At 26.9% G+C, this 17843-nt stretch overlaps 1 protein-coding gene across 1 annotated transcript; it reads left to right on the top strand.

Annotated features, from left to right (window-relative positions):
* The first annotated feature begins 710 nt into the window (after positions 1–710).
* On the top strand, positions 711–12682 carry LOC112689746 (amino acid transporter AVT1J-like). Its single transcript, XM_025563578.1, has 8 exons — positions 711–1483; positions 9280–9406; positions 9572–9743; positions 9844–10032; positions 10458–10711; positions 11143–11352; positions 11437–11629; positions 12284–12682. Exons 1-8 carry the CDS (start codon positions 1277–1279, stop codon positions 12450–12452), a joined length of 1521 nt encoding a protein of 506 aa, XP_025419363.1. The 5' UTR covers positions 711–1276; the 3' UTR covers positions 12453–12682.
* The last annotated feature ends 5161 nt before the right edge of the window (positions 12683–17843 follow it).

Below are 17843 nucleotides of genomic sequence, written 5' to 3'. Positions count from 1 at the left end.
GGTAAAAACGTCTGACACTCATAACGAAAAACAAATAATTGTATTCATTAGAAACAAAAAAAAAATAATAAATATAAAATGACGGTCGCTCGATAAATACAGTCGAAACCAATGACGATCCGAACATTTTTTGACTGTTCTTGTAATACTCTTTCCCACGCCCATTTCCGGTATCACTCCCGGGTACGTTGAATTTCGTGATTTCAAAGGCCCGCGGAAACGTTCTATTCCGACGGGCTCGGTTCAAATCGACGACATAGTAATTATTATGCGGATGTCACAAGACGACGATAACGAAAACCAACGTTCCGGGCCTATGTTAGTGTTCGCCAAACCGCCCGTGCGCGTTTCCGTATGAGCGTACAGCGATCACGTCGCGTTCGAAGAACATCGGTCGTCGTTATCGTCACACGATCATAAAATCATAAAATTGTATGACATGCACAAGACGACGTTATTATTGTTGCGCGCACGCACACGTTGGTATTACGTCCAACGCAGTTTTAAGCGAAGGCGGCGGAGAACGCGTAGCAGCGATACTTGGCGAGAGAGAGAGAGAGAGAGAGAGAGAAGAGAGAGTGTGTGTGTGTGAAAGAGAGCGAGAGAGAGCGAGAGGGAGTGGGAGAGAAAGAAAGAGAAAGAGAGAGAGTGAGAGAGAGCGATATGGAACGTCGAAAAAAAAAACACGCGTGGCGGTGAAAACGGCTACATCAACCGGTGCGCACCGGAGGCCCGTCGAGGAGAGCAGATGGAACGGAGATAGCGGTCTCGTCGAAAACTTCGTTCCCGTGAGTCGCGGCACAGAACTCGGTCGGATATGCCGGCAACACGACATCGTAACGTTTTTACTGCTGAATACAGCGGCTCGGGGATACATAATATCGTTGTATTTTAATACATTTTTTTATTTTTTTTTTTTATTTCCAGCAAGAGTGTATCGCGCAACGTTATACAATAGTATACGCGCGGCAATCGTCCGACGCCGCCGTTACCGATATCGGACGATCACCGCCGCCGCCGCCGCCGCCGTTGTAGGACCAATGAACGATCGCCGTCGGGTCCTCCCGTCGACGTCGTATCCCCGCCACCGGTTTTCCCGGCGAGACCCTTCGGTGGCGGCGACGACGGCGACGACAACGGCGATGACTACGCCGTACGAGCGGCGGACGAACATTCCGTCGACGGATCCCGAACGAACGCAACTGCATACGCTCGCGCGCACTTACCGACGCACATCGCCGCATTCTGTCCGCTGCATCACGACGACCGCGACGTCATGACCGACGAAGACGGACCACCCGCGCTTTCTGCCGCCGATGCCGAGCAGCTCGGCGAACAGCTGTTCCGCAATCAGGTCTCGCCGCGCACCGTCACCGAAGGCGGTCACGTGGGCCATCTGGTTCGCGGCTCGACCGGCAACGGACAAGTGGACTACAGCCCCCGGTGCCCTGCGTGCAACCCGTTGCTCTTCGACGGCGCAAGTGTAAGTAATCAAAACCGTTCTCGCCGTCCCCGTCGCTTGTCGACAACCCTATATTGTTATGGTGTACGAACACGGAGCTTTTTATTTCACGCTTATAACGATCGTATAGCGTTCTAGTCCTGTTCGTATTCAATACCATTATTATTACTATCATAACCAGGACTCATAACTTATAACTCTAAAAAAAGTAGTTATAAGCTCTATAATAAGCTATTAAAAATATTCATATTAGCGCTTGAATATGTAGTAAAAATATAAAAATGAGCAAAAATAAATATAACATAAAAATAAACAATTTTCATTTATTATTAAAAAAAACGTATGTATAAAAAAACAATTTTCACGTATCATGTATAAAAAAAAAAATTTAAACTTATATTGTTAAAGTTCTGATCGCGTCGCTATATGATACAAAGAAATATATAATTTAAACCAAAAGAAAAATAATTAGTTAATTAAAATTAATTAATTACAAATATAAAAAATAATACTACTATAATAATTATTACTTGTTATTATTAAGAAAAAAATGTTTTAAACGCTACAGAACTGGAAAGGACTTAAAAAAGCAAAATACACAGCAAATAACAATTTTCTAAATATGCAAAAATAAGTCTGGAAAATAAAAAAAAAGCAAAATAGCACTTATATTTTGAAATATGCAAAAATATGCAACATGAAATTTCATATTAAACTTCTTAGTTATATAAAACAAATTTATAACTGATAAAGGTATTTCTAGGATCTCTCAACAAAAATATGTAAATGCTATAAGTTATGAGCCCTGATTATAACCATCATAATTGTTGTTATAACTATTATTAATAGAGATGAGAAATTATAGAAATTCGATTATTTTGCTTGTGTTTTCTATGTATAGATAGGTTAGTTAAAAATCTGTTCTATAATCTTGTGAATTCGTATTTGTAGTTAATTTTTTGAATATTTTGGTAACTTTTTCAAGATTGCATATTAATGGTTTTCCATGCATATAAACATATTTTTAGTAAATTTATTTTTAATATGGGTTAATATCCTATAAAATAATTGATGACAAAACCTGTAGTTTCAATACAGCGTAAAAACCAAAAATCTATAACGTATATTTATAAATCGTTTATTATAGAATAGTATTTGAATTGAAATAAAATAAAATATAATTACTTATCAAGACATCGGTTATTTTTATCTTATCTGAATATTACGCAATTATTTTTTCTTTCACAACTTTCAAAAATAAAATTTAGTTTTTCCGTCGTATATGCTCTAGTTTTTATTGTGTTTTCGTTATTGAGTATTTAATACCGAAAGTACTTATCTAGTTAAAAGAAATACGCAGTAACCAAGTATTGCACCCGGGGTGAAACTTCAAAATTCTTCTATGTATTTTTCACTTAAAAATATTTTAATTATTCTATATTATTTTTAACAATTACTTAAAGGACATTATAGTTTATGTAAATAAAATATACAACATTGACGGTATAATTTTGAAAATAAAATGCAAATTTTTCATTTTCGCGCCAGGTGTTGTGTCCAGGGCGTAGGCGCTTCTCGTCCAAACAAGGGGGTTGTTACGGCCCCGGAAAGACGTAACAGAATTTGATGAAAATATTTTTGCGATATTTTATTTTGTAAAATTTGTGAGGTCAAAGTAGTAAAAGGTTTACGGCACTATAAAACAATCAGACATGAACGATTGGTGGTGATTCGTCAATATATTTCAAATTTTAAAAAACAACAATTGTTTAGTATGCCTATTTTGCAATATTACCTCCCATAACTTCTAATCTCTAATTATTAAAATTATTATTATTATTATTATTGTTGTTGTTGTTGTCACATTTTAATGCATTTAATACACGTTAGATTATTTCAGATATTTATCCCTGATATTTCAGTCGATAATTTGAACATTTTACTGTTGAAAAAAAAATTAAAAAATAAAAACAATAATTTCATATGTTTGGCAAAATAAACGAAAAATATTATCACAAAGAAAAACTGCAATATATTTTTAGTTTTTACCATCCATATTTATCGTTTATTCCCTCTGGTATACTTTAATTTAAATATGAAGTTGATATGTATACCTATATGGTGTTATAATTTATATTTTTTCGTTAATTCAGTCATTAATAAATAAAATTAGCTATAAGATTTTTTTTCCTTTAAAGATCAGTTTAAAAAATATTGAGATACTGCTTAATTAAATACATTTTAATAAAATAATTAAACGTAATAGTCCATTAGAGGATATGTATTAGGAAAAATTATATGTATTCTCCTGTAAAATATTTTTCATCGCAAGATGTTTACCGCAATTTTACAGCACTGTACGAAAATATTTTTCGTAATTTAACCATAACATTAATTAATCTTATTTCGATTAACTTTTTAGTTATTAATTCCTAAATAAATGTATACTAGTGATCGTATTTTACACACCCTAATCAGTTACAGATTTTGAATAACATAAAACTATTACACTCGTTGACAAAAAAAAAAAAAATAATAATAAAAACACATTTTTATACGTTAACATTATTTTTAAACTAATAGGCTTAAAATACGGTTGGTAATATATGAGTATAAAATGTTTTATATGTTACATGTATAATATCCCGCGAATAATACGTATAAAACGTATTATTCACTATTAGAAAATTAAAAATACTTCCTGTTTCAAATATTTAATTAGGTTTTTTATTTTTATACTTAATAATTTTATATATCATATAAATTATAAAATAAATATTTTTGTTCATAATTTTCTTCTCTCATTCTTTCTAATCTATCTGAATAGAAAATAATAAAAAAAATCCTACAGACACAGAATATATTATGCATATATTATTACATTGATATACTAAAATAAAATTTAAATGTTGCCAAAAATATTAATAGTGTTATAAATGTCACAAGTACAATGAATTTACTATAAATACGTCTGTAACAAGATAATGATAATTATTAATAATAAATCTTTAGCACCACGCTTGTCTATTTATAATTTATATTTCCTTTTTGAATAGTTAGTGTAAATTATTAATGTATTTTTGTTTATAACGGATTTTATTTTCTTACTATATAAAACGTATATAATTATGTGTAGTCATAAGCGTAACTAGGAGGGGCGACTTGGAGGGGCTGAAGCCCCCTAGAATTCCTTGGAGCCCCTCCAACATTTTTTGGACAAATTTACTTACAAACCGCTATAGTATATAATAGTATTAATTTTAAGTCTCCGGCAATGTAGAAATGTTTCATATGATAACGAATAATAGTTCGAAAGCAGTTTCAATAGTAAGGTTATCTGCACACTACAGACTTCTTATCGACCGATAGTTTAGTCGGGTTGGTGGTGACTGCGCACACCTACCAACAGTCGGCCGATCATTGCTATCGATAATTTTGTTATATAGTTATTATATTAAATGATATGTATTAGTTGCTATTGAAGAAAGTGGTCGCGTGAAAATGAATGACAAAATTTTTTCCAGGAATGTAATTATAGAATATATAATATATTAATATAATATAGTATATATAATATATTTGATAGAACGGAGAAGAAGGATTAAGAAGAAAAGAAACCTAGAATATTGGGTACTTCCTATCTACACTGATAGATTATTACAAAGAAAGTTCTATACAACACATTCAAAATTATTGAACGCTGCTCTTTTTTCGATTTCTTCTATTAAATTTTCAATAGATGATTCGATAAACAGCGACATATTTTAGCACAGCAGTAACTTCCTGTGTCGACTTACCTTCTATCGGTCTAGACGGCCAACTAATTAATCAGCATGTGTGCGGGCGATGGGAGAACGTCATACTGATTAAACAGTCGACCGATAGTTCGCCGACTGTTTAGTTTGAAGGCAATCGTACAGCCCATCAAACTTATTAATCGGCCGATACCAAATCGTTTTAATGTGGGCTCTTACATCAACCTTCATACAATTTAAAAGCCGACTAAACTATCGGCCGATAAAAAGTCTGTAGTTTGTGGGCTCTCTAACAATTAGTGATTTGTAATGTTATTTGATAATACATTTGGATCTATTTTTAAATATACTTATATTATCTAGTTGGCGGTAGAGAGATATTTATATTTGATTATAATCTAAGTCTATTTCAACCATAAAGTGTTTATTCTATTTATTATCTGTGATTCCAACTAAGAAAGTTCTTCGGCGGCTGCGAGTTTTCGCAGAAGTCTGTTGATAATAAATTTGAAATAGAATATGATAATAATTAGGGCAGAGGACTTGTAGATATGCTTTTAAAATACCTATGCATTTTAAAATGAATTTTTTTAAACAAAAAATAAGAATTTTTCTGTAGGTATTTAATATTATGAATACATTTTATTTACAACTTTATTTAACAATTTACAAGTTACAATTAATTAATTGGGTTTATTTTATGGGTTTTCTTATTTGGATACTTACTTTAGGCATTTTTTATAATTAATAGTAAATAGAACGTGTTTGGACTGTTGAGAAACGATTACTAAGCGATTACTGAAATATGAATATGTCTGATGTCGACGGTAGACGTCCCCGTGGCCCGTATCAATATTTTGTGCGTTGAACAATATTATCTCATCTGTCTATAAATAACATGAATAACCCGACAATCAATCTAATCGACAACTCTCGAGACGTGTTTTTAGTAAAACCGTGATGGGTCTGGGAAAAGTCAAAAACCATATTAATATTATGATCAAAATTTAAAATCATTTTAAATTCAACGTTATTTTGTTTGTATAAATAAATAAATAAAAATGTTGACAAAAAAATATTGATCAAATGATAAATTATTTAAAACATGTATCTAAAAGTATAAAACGGAAGAAATATGCCCTAAAACCAAAAAAATGCAAAATATGCATTTATATGCACAATAAAATTTCAAAACTAGTTTTATGGTAGCATGAAACGTATTTGTTTTGCACTCTGCTATTTTTGTTACTGTGCAAAAAAATATACAAATGCTACAAGTCCTCTGCTCTAATAATACTATATATAAAGACAATATCGTAGACACTTTGGACTGTATTTATAAAGGTAAAAAATCCCGGAAAAGCAATTTACACACATGCCAGTCGTACTAGTACACGGCAAACGTATCTGCATTCTACTCGTACACTCGGTACTTACATAATTACATATCTCTTTTTTTTATATTTTAATTTGTTTACGATACTTGTACTGTGTAATTTGTTTTGGTGTTCAAACTCCAAATATGTCTAAGTCTAACATCGATAAATAGTGTGCTTGTGGTAAAAATCGGCAAAATATAAACCCAACAAATTGGCAAAGATATCTGGATCATTGTTCAAAAATAAAACAAAACAATCCGTCATGCGAAAAATAAAAACCTAGATCAGATCTAGTATGGCCCAGGATAGATTTACAGATGTATCCATTTTACATATTGAAAGATATTTCAAATACTTTTAAGACGGAAAATATTTTAAATAAATTTGTTATGAAAAATAGACGTATGGATTTGTATTGTTTATAATTATATTATTAAATTTCTTATTTCATTTTGTGTACATTTGATGCTAAGTTTGTTTAAAAATATCTGAATGAAGAAATAAACTCATACATACAATTTTTGATACTGAGTATTATTGATTATTATTTTAGGTACCTACCCCATATTATACATTATTTATTTTTATGGAATTTAGGTGAATGTGCGAAACAAAAAAATATTATGCATTATTAATTATTAATCAAATTAAATGTTATATATTATATTATACAAATTCAGAAATGTTTTAATCGATTGATCTTGTCATGTTTTTAGGTAATTCATATAAATTAAGACTATGTGGACCGTGGGGGTAATTATTTTCTCATGCCTTATTTTGCTATAACATTTTATAGAACTCTAGACTCCCCTGATGTAAAGGCCTAGTTACGCCTATGTGTGTAATATATTATACGTTTTATACTTTGTATACATACATGTTTATCCCGTATTAAGGTCGATTCCCACTGGTCCGGGCCGGGTCCGAGCTTGGTTCATGACACATAATGGCACGTCCGGATTGACTCGGATCAGGCATTCACACTCGTCCGGGCCCCATCTGAATTAACAATTTTGTTTTATTTACAACTTATAATTTTACTTCAGTCATCAGTCTCGAACGAATGAAAAACCACGTGGTTTGTCTTTGTGCATTTTTCTAATATCTTAGTACTAAAATGTTTACCTGAATTAAATTTTTAATTATAAAACTAATACTCAAAGCAAATAAATTTTAAGTAAGTTCTAAACTCATAATATTTTTCTGAATCCATAGTTATAATTTAAAATATTTAATTATGAACCAACAGCTTTTTCGAAATTTGTATGACATATGACGAATGGTGATTAAATGAAAAACACAAAACATGGACACGGCTCGGTTCTTCATTCACATTTGTCATGACGTGTCCGGACCGGCGTCAACCTGTCCGGGAACCCAGATAGAGAATTGTTTTAAACAATTATTTTTTGACCCGGATCCCGCACGAACGCCCGGCCCGGGTTCGGTCCGGACAAGTGTGAATTGTCGGAATAAATTCAATATGATAATATTTTTCTAAAACCCGCTTGGGCTCCGGCCCGGACCAGTGTAAATCGACCTTTATACATTTCAATTCTGATTTAAAATAATTAAATTATTATAATAATATAATTACGAACTACCTATATTTTTTATTGTATTTAAATAATTATATTTAACTAATATCTATCTGCATATTTAATAATTGGTATGTACTACATTTCATAAAGCGTGAAATTATTTCATACCTTTTGCTGAAATTCATGACTTTGTAATCGTCTTTTACTGTCAATCATATAAACATTACAATATTAGGTACATATACGTAGTGCCGGATTACCCATTAGGCGGAGTAGGCGCCCGCCTTAGGGCTTCACTAATTTAAGAGGCCCTGTGAAAATGGAAAATTATATATTTTTTTATTTAATAATATCTGTATTTTATTTACGAATTTACGGGACAAAAGTCATAATGAAATATAATTTATATTAAGTTGTAGATGTTATATGCAGTAATAGTAATACAATTATTTTGAAAAAAATAGAAATAATATAATAATTAATTAATTTTTCTTTCAAATAAAAAAAATGTTATAAACATGATTTTATTTATTAATAATATTTAGTTATTATTAAAGCTGTTTATTTTAATCATTGAATAGTAATATTAAAGATGTATGTAAAAAATAATTTTACAGGGCCCAAAATTTGAATTGCCTAGTGGCCCACAAATGTTTAATCCGGCATTGCATATACGATACCTATTTAATATTTATTTATCAACTATCTCAGTAGCTTTCTTTTGAATTAAAGTTTAAGTTGTGTATTTTATTTAAGTATTTTTTTTTATTTTATGTAGTAATAAATAATGTTTTGATAAATTAAAAAAATAATAATCATTAACAGTATTAGACATTTTTAGAATAAACGAAGCATCTGAAAGTAAAATATTATTTATAATTATATGTAGTAAAATCAAAAATTAGAAATAAAATATTGAAATTTAAAATTGACAAGATGCTACAGTACATGAAAAACCCATATTAATGTTTTAAAATTGCTATGTTAATATACATAATTTATTTCAAAGGTTTGTTTAAATTATATTAATAGAGATTTCTATAAAATTACTGCATCAGTAAACTTTCTAATTTGATAAAATGAAAAAAACATCAATGCGTACACCTGCAATAATTGTATTAAAGTTAATTGTTTTTTATTAGGTACAAGTGACTTACATCGATGAATACGTAGGATCAGGATTCAATACTAGAATGTCATCGATGTTCATAGTTGGTGAACTGACTGGAATAGGAATGCTTGTTGCACCATGGGCAGTAGTGAAGTTGGGTAGGTCAAATTATAAAAGTTTGATCGAACTTTACCAAACAGTAACGTTTATTACTTATAAATATACAAAGTGATAGTGGCTTACAAGTTTAAATATTAGTAGGAAAATTGTGTGAAATAATAACACATTTTTAACATACTCGTATTGTAATAACATTTGTACAGGTTGGCTCGGTTTCGTAATGTTGGCGGCTTTCGCAGTCGCAACCGCTTATAGCAGTACTTGTCTTGGAACTTGTTGGTTGATACTCGAAGAACGTGCAATGGAAAATAGACATTATCCAGTTAGAGATCCGTATTCTACTATAGCATTTCATTCGTTTGGAAAGATAGCAAGGTGAATATTCAAATTCGAGTTAAAGTCAAAACGAGTAGAATAATTTAATATACAACTTAATCTCAATAAATATTTTAAATAATTATTATTTGTTTTCTAGTATAATATCTACAACATTAATCAACGTTACACTTTTTGGAGCCGCGACTGTATACCTGATGCTAACCGCCGAAGCTGCCCATCGGTTATTTTCAAGTTCTCATCCAGAGGCTACCTTTTGCACTTGGCTGGTTGTATTTTCCGTTTCTATGAGCTCATTAATGTTTGTAGAAAACCCAAAAGATTCTCGGTACTATATGTTTGTCTAACACGCATTTAAAACAAAAGAATGTAATATTCAGTTATGCATCAATGCACCGTTTTATATTTATATTGTTCATTATTTGTTTAAAATCATGATTATATGATAATAAACATAAAAATAATTATTGATCTATATATATATATATTGTTTATTTGTTTATTATAATAAAACGCAAAATATACTCGTTTAATACTAAATCGGTGGTTGAACAATAAAATATACAATAACAATTTTAACAGAATATTTTATCAATCTATTCTATTTTTATTTTCGTTTTGATACAATATTTGATAAAGTGGTTGCATTTATAACGTTCGCTTTGCTAGTTCTTACCAATTTAAATTCTCATTGGCTATATTTTATGTCTGAATATTCTAATAATGAATCTTAATTATTATTTGTTGATATAGCATTGTAGCCCTCACAGCATTATTGACCGCGTTGACCGCATGTTATTTAGTGATCATGCAAATATTATTGGACATCAGAAACCAAGAAGGAAATTTGCCAATGTTGCATGATTATGAATGGAACACAGATCAGTTCTTCTTGTCTTATGGTACAATATTGTTTTGTTATGGCGGAGCAGTCTCGTTTCCCGTTGTACAGAATGAAATGTTCAAAGTAAACCGATATTCACGCAGTCTTATCACGGTTTTCTCTAGTGAGTAGCACCTACAATTATATCTCCATCACAATCAGAATTAAGCATTTATTTATTTTATAAACGTTGACCAACAAAAACGTTTAACAATATAAAAATCAAAATTCACATTGATCGAGAATATAATAAATGTTAACTCTGATATTGAATTTATTTTTATTTAATAAATTTCAAACTTTAATCGTAATAAAAATTACTTTAGTGTAATAATTATCGTAATTGTGTTAAATCTTCTATATCTGCTATTTCAATTCTTATGTATGTTGAATAACTATTGAAAGAAGTTTGACTAATAATCATTTTATATAAATTTATTTTATTTTATATTTAGAAGAGCTATACAACTCTGTATACAACATAATAGATCTATCAATTTTACATTTAAAAATGAAAATTACTTGTTGTTTAATTAATTTATATGTTTTATTTAGTGATGGCTTTTATATTTGGAACAATTGTTGTCATTTCATACGTTGCCTATGATGTGAAAATTGAACCAAACCTCTTCATGTCCCTTGGTGACTCGTGGTGTTCCATCGCAGCCATTGGTTTAATGATTGCTCATCTCATTCTTGGATTCATAATTATTGCGAACCCATTATCTCAACAATTGGAGAACTTATTCAATACTCCCCAAGAATGTAAGTACAATTAATTATTTTAAGTTAAACGTGTTTAGATATAAGGAAATATTAATTATTACATTAACATTACTTTTATTTTAGCCTTCAGTTTTCAAAGATTCATTGTGCGCATGGGCATGTTGGTGGCTATGATCTTTCTTGGACAAATTGTACCAAATTTCAACTTTTTAGTATCTTTGATTGGCAGCTCGACTATTTCATTTACAACATTTGTGCTTCCATCACTATTCTACTTGAAATTATGCGTAATGCAACATCCCAATTGGCCTGATAGGTATGAAAGTATTTTATAATGTATTAAATTTATAAAATGTTTATTATGTAATTATAAATCACTCATTTTATGTAAAACTTTTTATTAAAAATAGATCTTTTAATACTTTTTTTATAATTGTTTATAATATTAATTTACAAGTACTCAAAATCAATTATATTTGTTTTTTACCTATTTTAGAAATGTAGACCTGTAAATTAAAAGAAAAAAAATTAAGTTTTTCTTTTTACTTTTGGATTTTTAGCAAAGAGCTGTTAGGCTTTTTTAACTTATACTTTTTGTGTAGTAAAAATGTTACAAATATTTAATATATTTCTATTAATCAATAAAAAAATTAGCCTTAGAAAATTTTTAAGAATCCCATTCTCTAAAACCAATTTTAAAATGTGAGTAAAATAATAATCTTAATTTAAATTATTATGAATTTTACTCAAAATTGTATTTCTATCCAAAAGAATAACAGTTTAAATCACTTTAAATTAAAGAGATTTATAGCCTTTAAACTGAAAGTATAAGGTTGAATAATTATATTTTATTCTTATATTAATATGCAATACTCTGTACAGAATTATAGACATTTAATAAATATAATTATAGATAGTCTAATTCCAATTATTTAGTACTGTACATTATTAATATTTTATTTATTTTCAGGTCACTGCCGTGGAAAGCTAGACTGTACTTTTATTTTGTTATTACTATTGGACTTATGGGAAGTATTCTATCCATAATTACGGCTATTTGTAGTCTTTTTAATTTACATTCCTATTACGCACCGTGCTTTTGGTCTTTGATGTTCCCTGCTAAGACTTTTATTAAATAAGACTTATGCTTCACAACATTATAAACTGAAAACAATTAAAATTTCAAATTTAATTAAGAATTTAAAGAATTTTTCAAATATTTTATTAAACTTTTAATTAAATTAAAAAATTAAAAATTAAAAACAATAGGTAATTTTATTGGGTAAATGTAAGTTCTCATACGAAATGAAACAGGTAAAAATCATTCATATGTAAATTCTGACAAAAAAAATACATCTAATACATGCACATTCTTTATAAATACAAATTGTTTTCTTCATACTTAAAATGTATAACTTAAATTTGTGTATTTTTGTGTTTCATAAAAAATATAAAATTTAGATTATAGAGTATGAATATTTAAAATAAAGATGAATAAAAATTATATAAATAATTAAATTTAATTTTAATTTTATAACAGAAAATCAAACACTTTAATTATTTAGTTGTTATCTAATATTTTATTCTAAATATATATATTTTAATTTTTCACTAATTTTTTTTGGGATTTATTACAATCTAATATTCTTTATTGATACATTATGTATTTGTTCAAAATATTTTTAAAACATTAATTATATATAATAATATATTAAGATTATTAGAAATGTTTTTATCTATATATCATCATCTTACATGTAAAACTAGATAAATATAGATAACAATTATTAAATATACTGCTATATTTCTATTACGCCATATTTAAATTTATATTCTTGTAGGAACATAAGAATTTTTATTTATTTTTTGTCATGTAAAAATTTACGTATCAGTGTTTTTTTTTTTGTCAAAATTTACACATGGAACTGTTTGTAATGATGTTTCGTATGACAGCTTACCAAACCACATCTCACCATTATATTTAAATATAATCCATATCCTAATAATGTTCTAGAGTGATCTTTTTCATTCCTATAAATAAAATGCCATAAATTATTAATAATTTGTTTATCCCGTAAATATTATAATTGATAGAATATGATCTCTTTGCATAATAAAAGACTTAAACACTATTAGTGAATAGTGTTAAAGATTGAGTTTTAATTGTTGCTCAATTTTAAAGCTATAATTTAAAATACAAAGTGTATGTTATGTATTTTACGTAAGATATTAAGCATTGTAACAAACAAAAATATTGAAAAACACTATGATTCACAGATAAATAATAAATAATTAATGAATAATATTGTCATCTTATGCTTGATTAAAAAAATATAGACACCAATAATTGTTCCATTAATTTAACATTTATTGTGTTTGTTATTAAATCATTATAATTATTATATTAAAAATAATTTATTATGAAAAAAATTTTTCTTTAATAATATTTTCCTAAACTTCATTTGTAAATGTTTTGGTTTTACGTTAAATACATTGTGACCATATATATTTTTTTTGTTTATACATGTTTTATTAATTTTTTTATGTATATTAATTTTAATAATATCTACATTATATTTTTTTTTGTTACACATTTTTTGTTTATAGTATACCATAAGGTATTCCTGTTGCATGTAAAAATATTATATCTATATTGTTTTATAAATATAATGTTATTTACTTTTAATTATTTTCAATATTAACTATACACTTTTAATATACAAAATTTGAATTTAAAACTTATTATAGTATGTATTACTTGTATATTTTTTTTTATCCATGTCATTAGTGTTTTCAAATAAATCAAGTAGAATTCAGTATAAAATCTATTCGTCTAGTTTCTATGAAATATTAATTAACATAATTTAAAAATCAATAGGTACCCATTGTTTAATGTTGATCTAAGCTTGAAATATATTAACTCAGTTGTTAATTCAGTAAAAAATAGTACTTGATGTAGTAACTCAATTGTGATTAGTACAAAACTCATCTCATACACCATACTAGCCCAACTATAGCTGCTATACTCATAAAAAATAAAAGCACATACACTCACAATTTCATTATTTTTAATAATTAATCATCTAGTTTATATTAAGTAAAATAGATAATTTATTATTTTTAATTTTATTGTCAATTATCTCAAATTATTTGCTATGTATATTAATTTCCAAAACTTATTACAAATTCATATTTTGTTTTACATGAGTTACTAAAGCATAATTAGTGACAACCAATTGTTCAGAATAACCATTTTTTATTTTTTGTTTCTATTTATCAAAAAAATGTTACTAAGAAAAAAATTAGCAATAGATTATAAAATATTATTTCATGACCAACTTTTTAACTGGTCAGAGTTGACAGTAATATATATGAAAACAATATCTTATTAATATTTGAAATGTTTATAGAAATATGATATTTTAGATAACACTTATGAATTATTTGATAAATTATTACTATAAGTTTTATCATTGATTATAAATACTAGTACTTATAATCAATGGTTTTATGTATTCATAACAGGTTAATTAATTTATTATAAAAATTATAATAACTAAATGTTCTAATAAGATATTTTTTTCATAATTTGTATTTAATATCTTAACATCTAGACAGTTAAAAAATATATGTAATATATAAAATATAATCTAATAAAAATAATAATTTGTACATTGTATTTATTCATCAATATTAATTAGAAATAATATCTATATCAATATACTCGTGTACATCAATTAATGGCATATGATGATAATATATACATGTGTAATGAGATGGCAAGTTAGTTATGTACTTTGTTGATATTGATGTTTGTTAATTTAATCAACATTTCATGTGCTATGTATAAAGAGTTGATAATATTTTTTTTTTTAAATAAATCATTTAATATTTTAAAAACTAAAGATGTTGTATATGAATATATACATATAAATATTTAAATTTTATATATGTAATCAATACTTATATGTCCCATCCACAAGTCAATATTTTCATTAACTAAATGTTCACAAAATGAAGACCTTCAATATCATGCTTTTAATGAACACTAAGTTTTATATTTATAATTAGAACTTACTTATAGTTTATTATTATATTAAAATATAATTAATCAGTTTACAAGTTGCCTAATTAAGGTGACGAGAATAATTACACATAAAATTATTATTGACTAGGAAAGGAATCATATGTACATAAAGATACACAATGAAGACAATATTTACTATGTGGATGCGATATATATACAAATTATGACATATATTATAAACTAATATATATTTAAAATTAGTTTTAATATTATCTTATTGCAAACAAATAATATAGGTAGTTTTAATTATATCTTAGTAAATCTCTACAAATTTGAAGTTAATATTATTAATTTCAATTGTAAACATACGATACCTAAATATACGAACATTGTAATTCAGTTTAAACTACTACAAAACATATATTTTTGTTATTATTTTTTTATATTTTTATCAAACAGAACTTTTGTTATAAAATCTAAGAGTCATAACTCACAAGCGTCATGTGGTCAGAGTCGTATTCAGTGTTGGACAAGAGAGCATGGGCCAAGGGCGAAATTCTAAAAAAAGGGCACAAATTTCAACATTACTTATGTAATATTTTTCACGAAATATGAAAAAGATGTAGTTAAAACAATTTCATTTGCTAATTTCATTGATAAATTTGCCTTTATAAAAGCCAGAAAAGTACCATTGTAATAGGTATTGTATTAAAATGAATTTAAAATCATCTAACACAATTGTATAACAGAATCATTTGAAGAAAATTACAAATTTTTATAATGTATTGATTGTTTATATTTAAAGTAATATAAATAGTTATTAAAGTTTATTAGTAATTATTAGGTACCTTTTTATACTAGGTAGATATGTTACATGATTTACATATCTCAAATGATTTTTTGTGAAAAAAATTCCCATTGGAGGGGGGGGAGGGGTGCAAATATAGTGATTTGCCAGGAGCGCCACCAGACCCCAATACGGCCCTGCATATGGTTCTTAACGTTTTAAAAATGAATAACATAACAAGTACAATAGTAAAAAGTTAAGTACCGGTGAATAGCCTAACAAATAAGTTAGAATGTACAAATGTACAATGGTTAATGTATTATTTCATTAAAACTGTACTACTTGTTAAATAGTTTTCATTTAATTTTATAGGTTGATGCATCCAATAATATTATTATTCACAATTGACTCAACAGTTAAATATTCATACCATGTAATAAATACTTTTAATAGATCTAAAAATAAATAAATGACACTTAGTTCTTTTATAATGCCTTAAATTATAATGTTTATTATAAAATTGCCAAAGTTGAGTAAAAAAAATGATACACTCCTTATATAAATACATACGTATATTATATATTATTACATATACATATTATACATATAGTACCACGTTTAATTAACACTTAAATAGATAATTTATCAAATTAAAATCTTCGTGCCCACTAGCTTTATAAACATAAACAATTTTGAAGTAGATTTAATAAATTGTAAAAATTAAAAAAAAAAATCGAATATGTAAGAGCTTATAAGAAAAATATGTGTACATAAATAACCAATTATATTCTATAGTTATATAGTTTAATGTTAATGTTAATTAAATTGTTTACAAATCTCTTAAATCAAAAAAAAAAAAATATGCTCTACAAATAATGATAATTTAGATTTACACTATACAAGATATAAAAAACATAAAAATAAATAAGTTTTTTAATTTCTAAGAATTTATAAATTATGTATTTAATTTAATTAAAAAACAAAAGAAATTTAATTTATAAAATACAACTTTTTAAGTAATAATATAGTCTGCGAAGTCATAGTATATATATAGTACCTAATTTGCACAAAATTATTATTTAAATAGGATTGATTGTGTCTTTTAAAAGATATTTGACCCAAACGAAATATATTCTTAAAATTTATTACAAAAAAAGTGTATTTTTTAATAATACTTTAATATCAAAAGATTTACAACCATTATCGTATTTTTCATCTAATTTTTAATAAAAAATACATTTCGATACATATATGTAGTCTAATTTAATTGGATTGTTAAACTAGGTAATAGAAATACAATTATTTATTAAAATTATTTTCCAATTTTCAAAATTTCCAATTGTTCTTTGATGTGTTTATGTAGCAAAATTGAATTGTTTAATATGTTAACAGTGAATTAATTAGAATTTATGAACGTCAAAAACCCTAAATGCTTAAATTTCATTATTTTCTTGTATCACTTCGATATTAAATTATGCATTTTATATTAAGATATTGAATTTAATCATCGAATGACAGTCGACTAAATCAAATAGAAAAAATAATAAAATTAATATATTTAATTAATAAATTTTTTTGTTATAGAATTTTTTATCTTCATAAATATTAATTTATCATATTCGCACTTAACATACATTACTTATGTTTTAGATTTACTACATAGTCTATCTAGGATAACATTTATTTATCAATTTAGGTTTTCCAAAGATTTTTAAT

The sequence above is a fragment of the Sipha flava genome, unplaced genomic scaffold (assembly GCF_003268045.1).
Source record: "Sipha flava isolate LNK unplaced genomic scaffold, YSA_version1 46_pilon_pilon, whole genome shotgun sequence".
NCBI classification, from domain to species: domain Eukaryota; kingdom Metazoa; phylum Arthropoda; class Insecta; order Hemiptera; family Aphididae; genus Sipha; species Sipha flava.
Note: the sequence above shows the minus strand (reverse complement) of the source record. Positions and strands in the feature narration are given on the sequence as shown.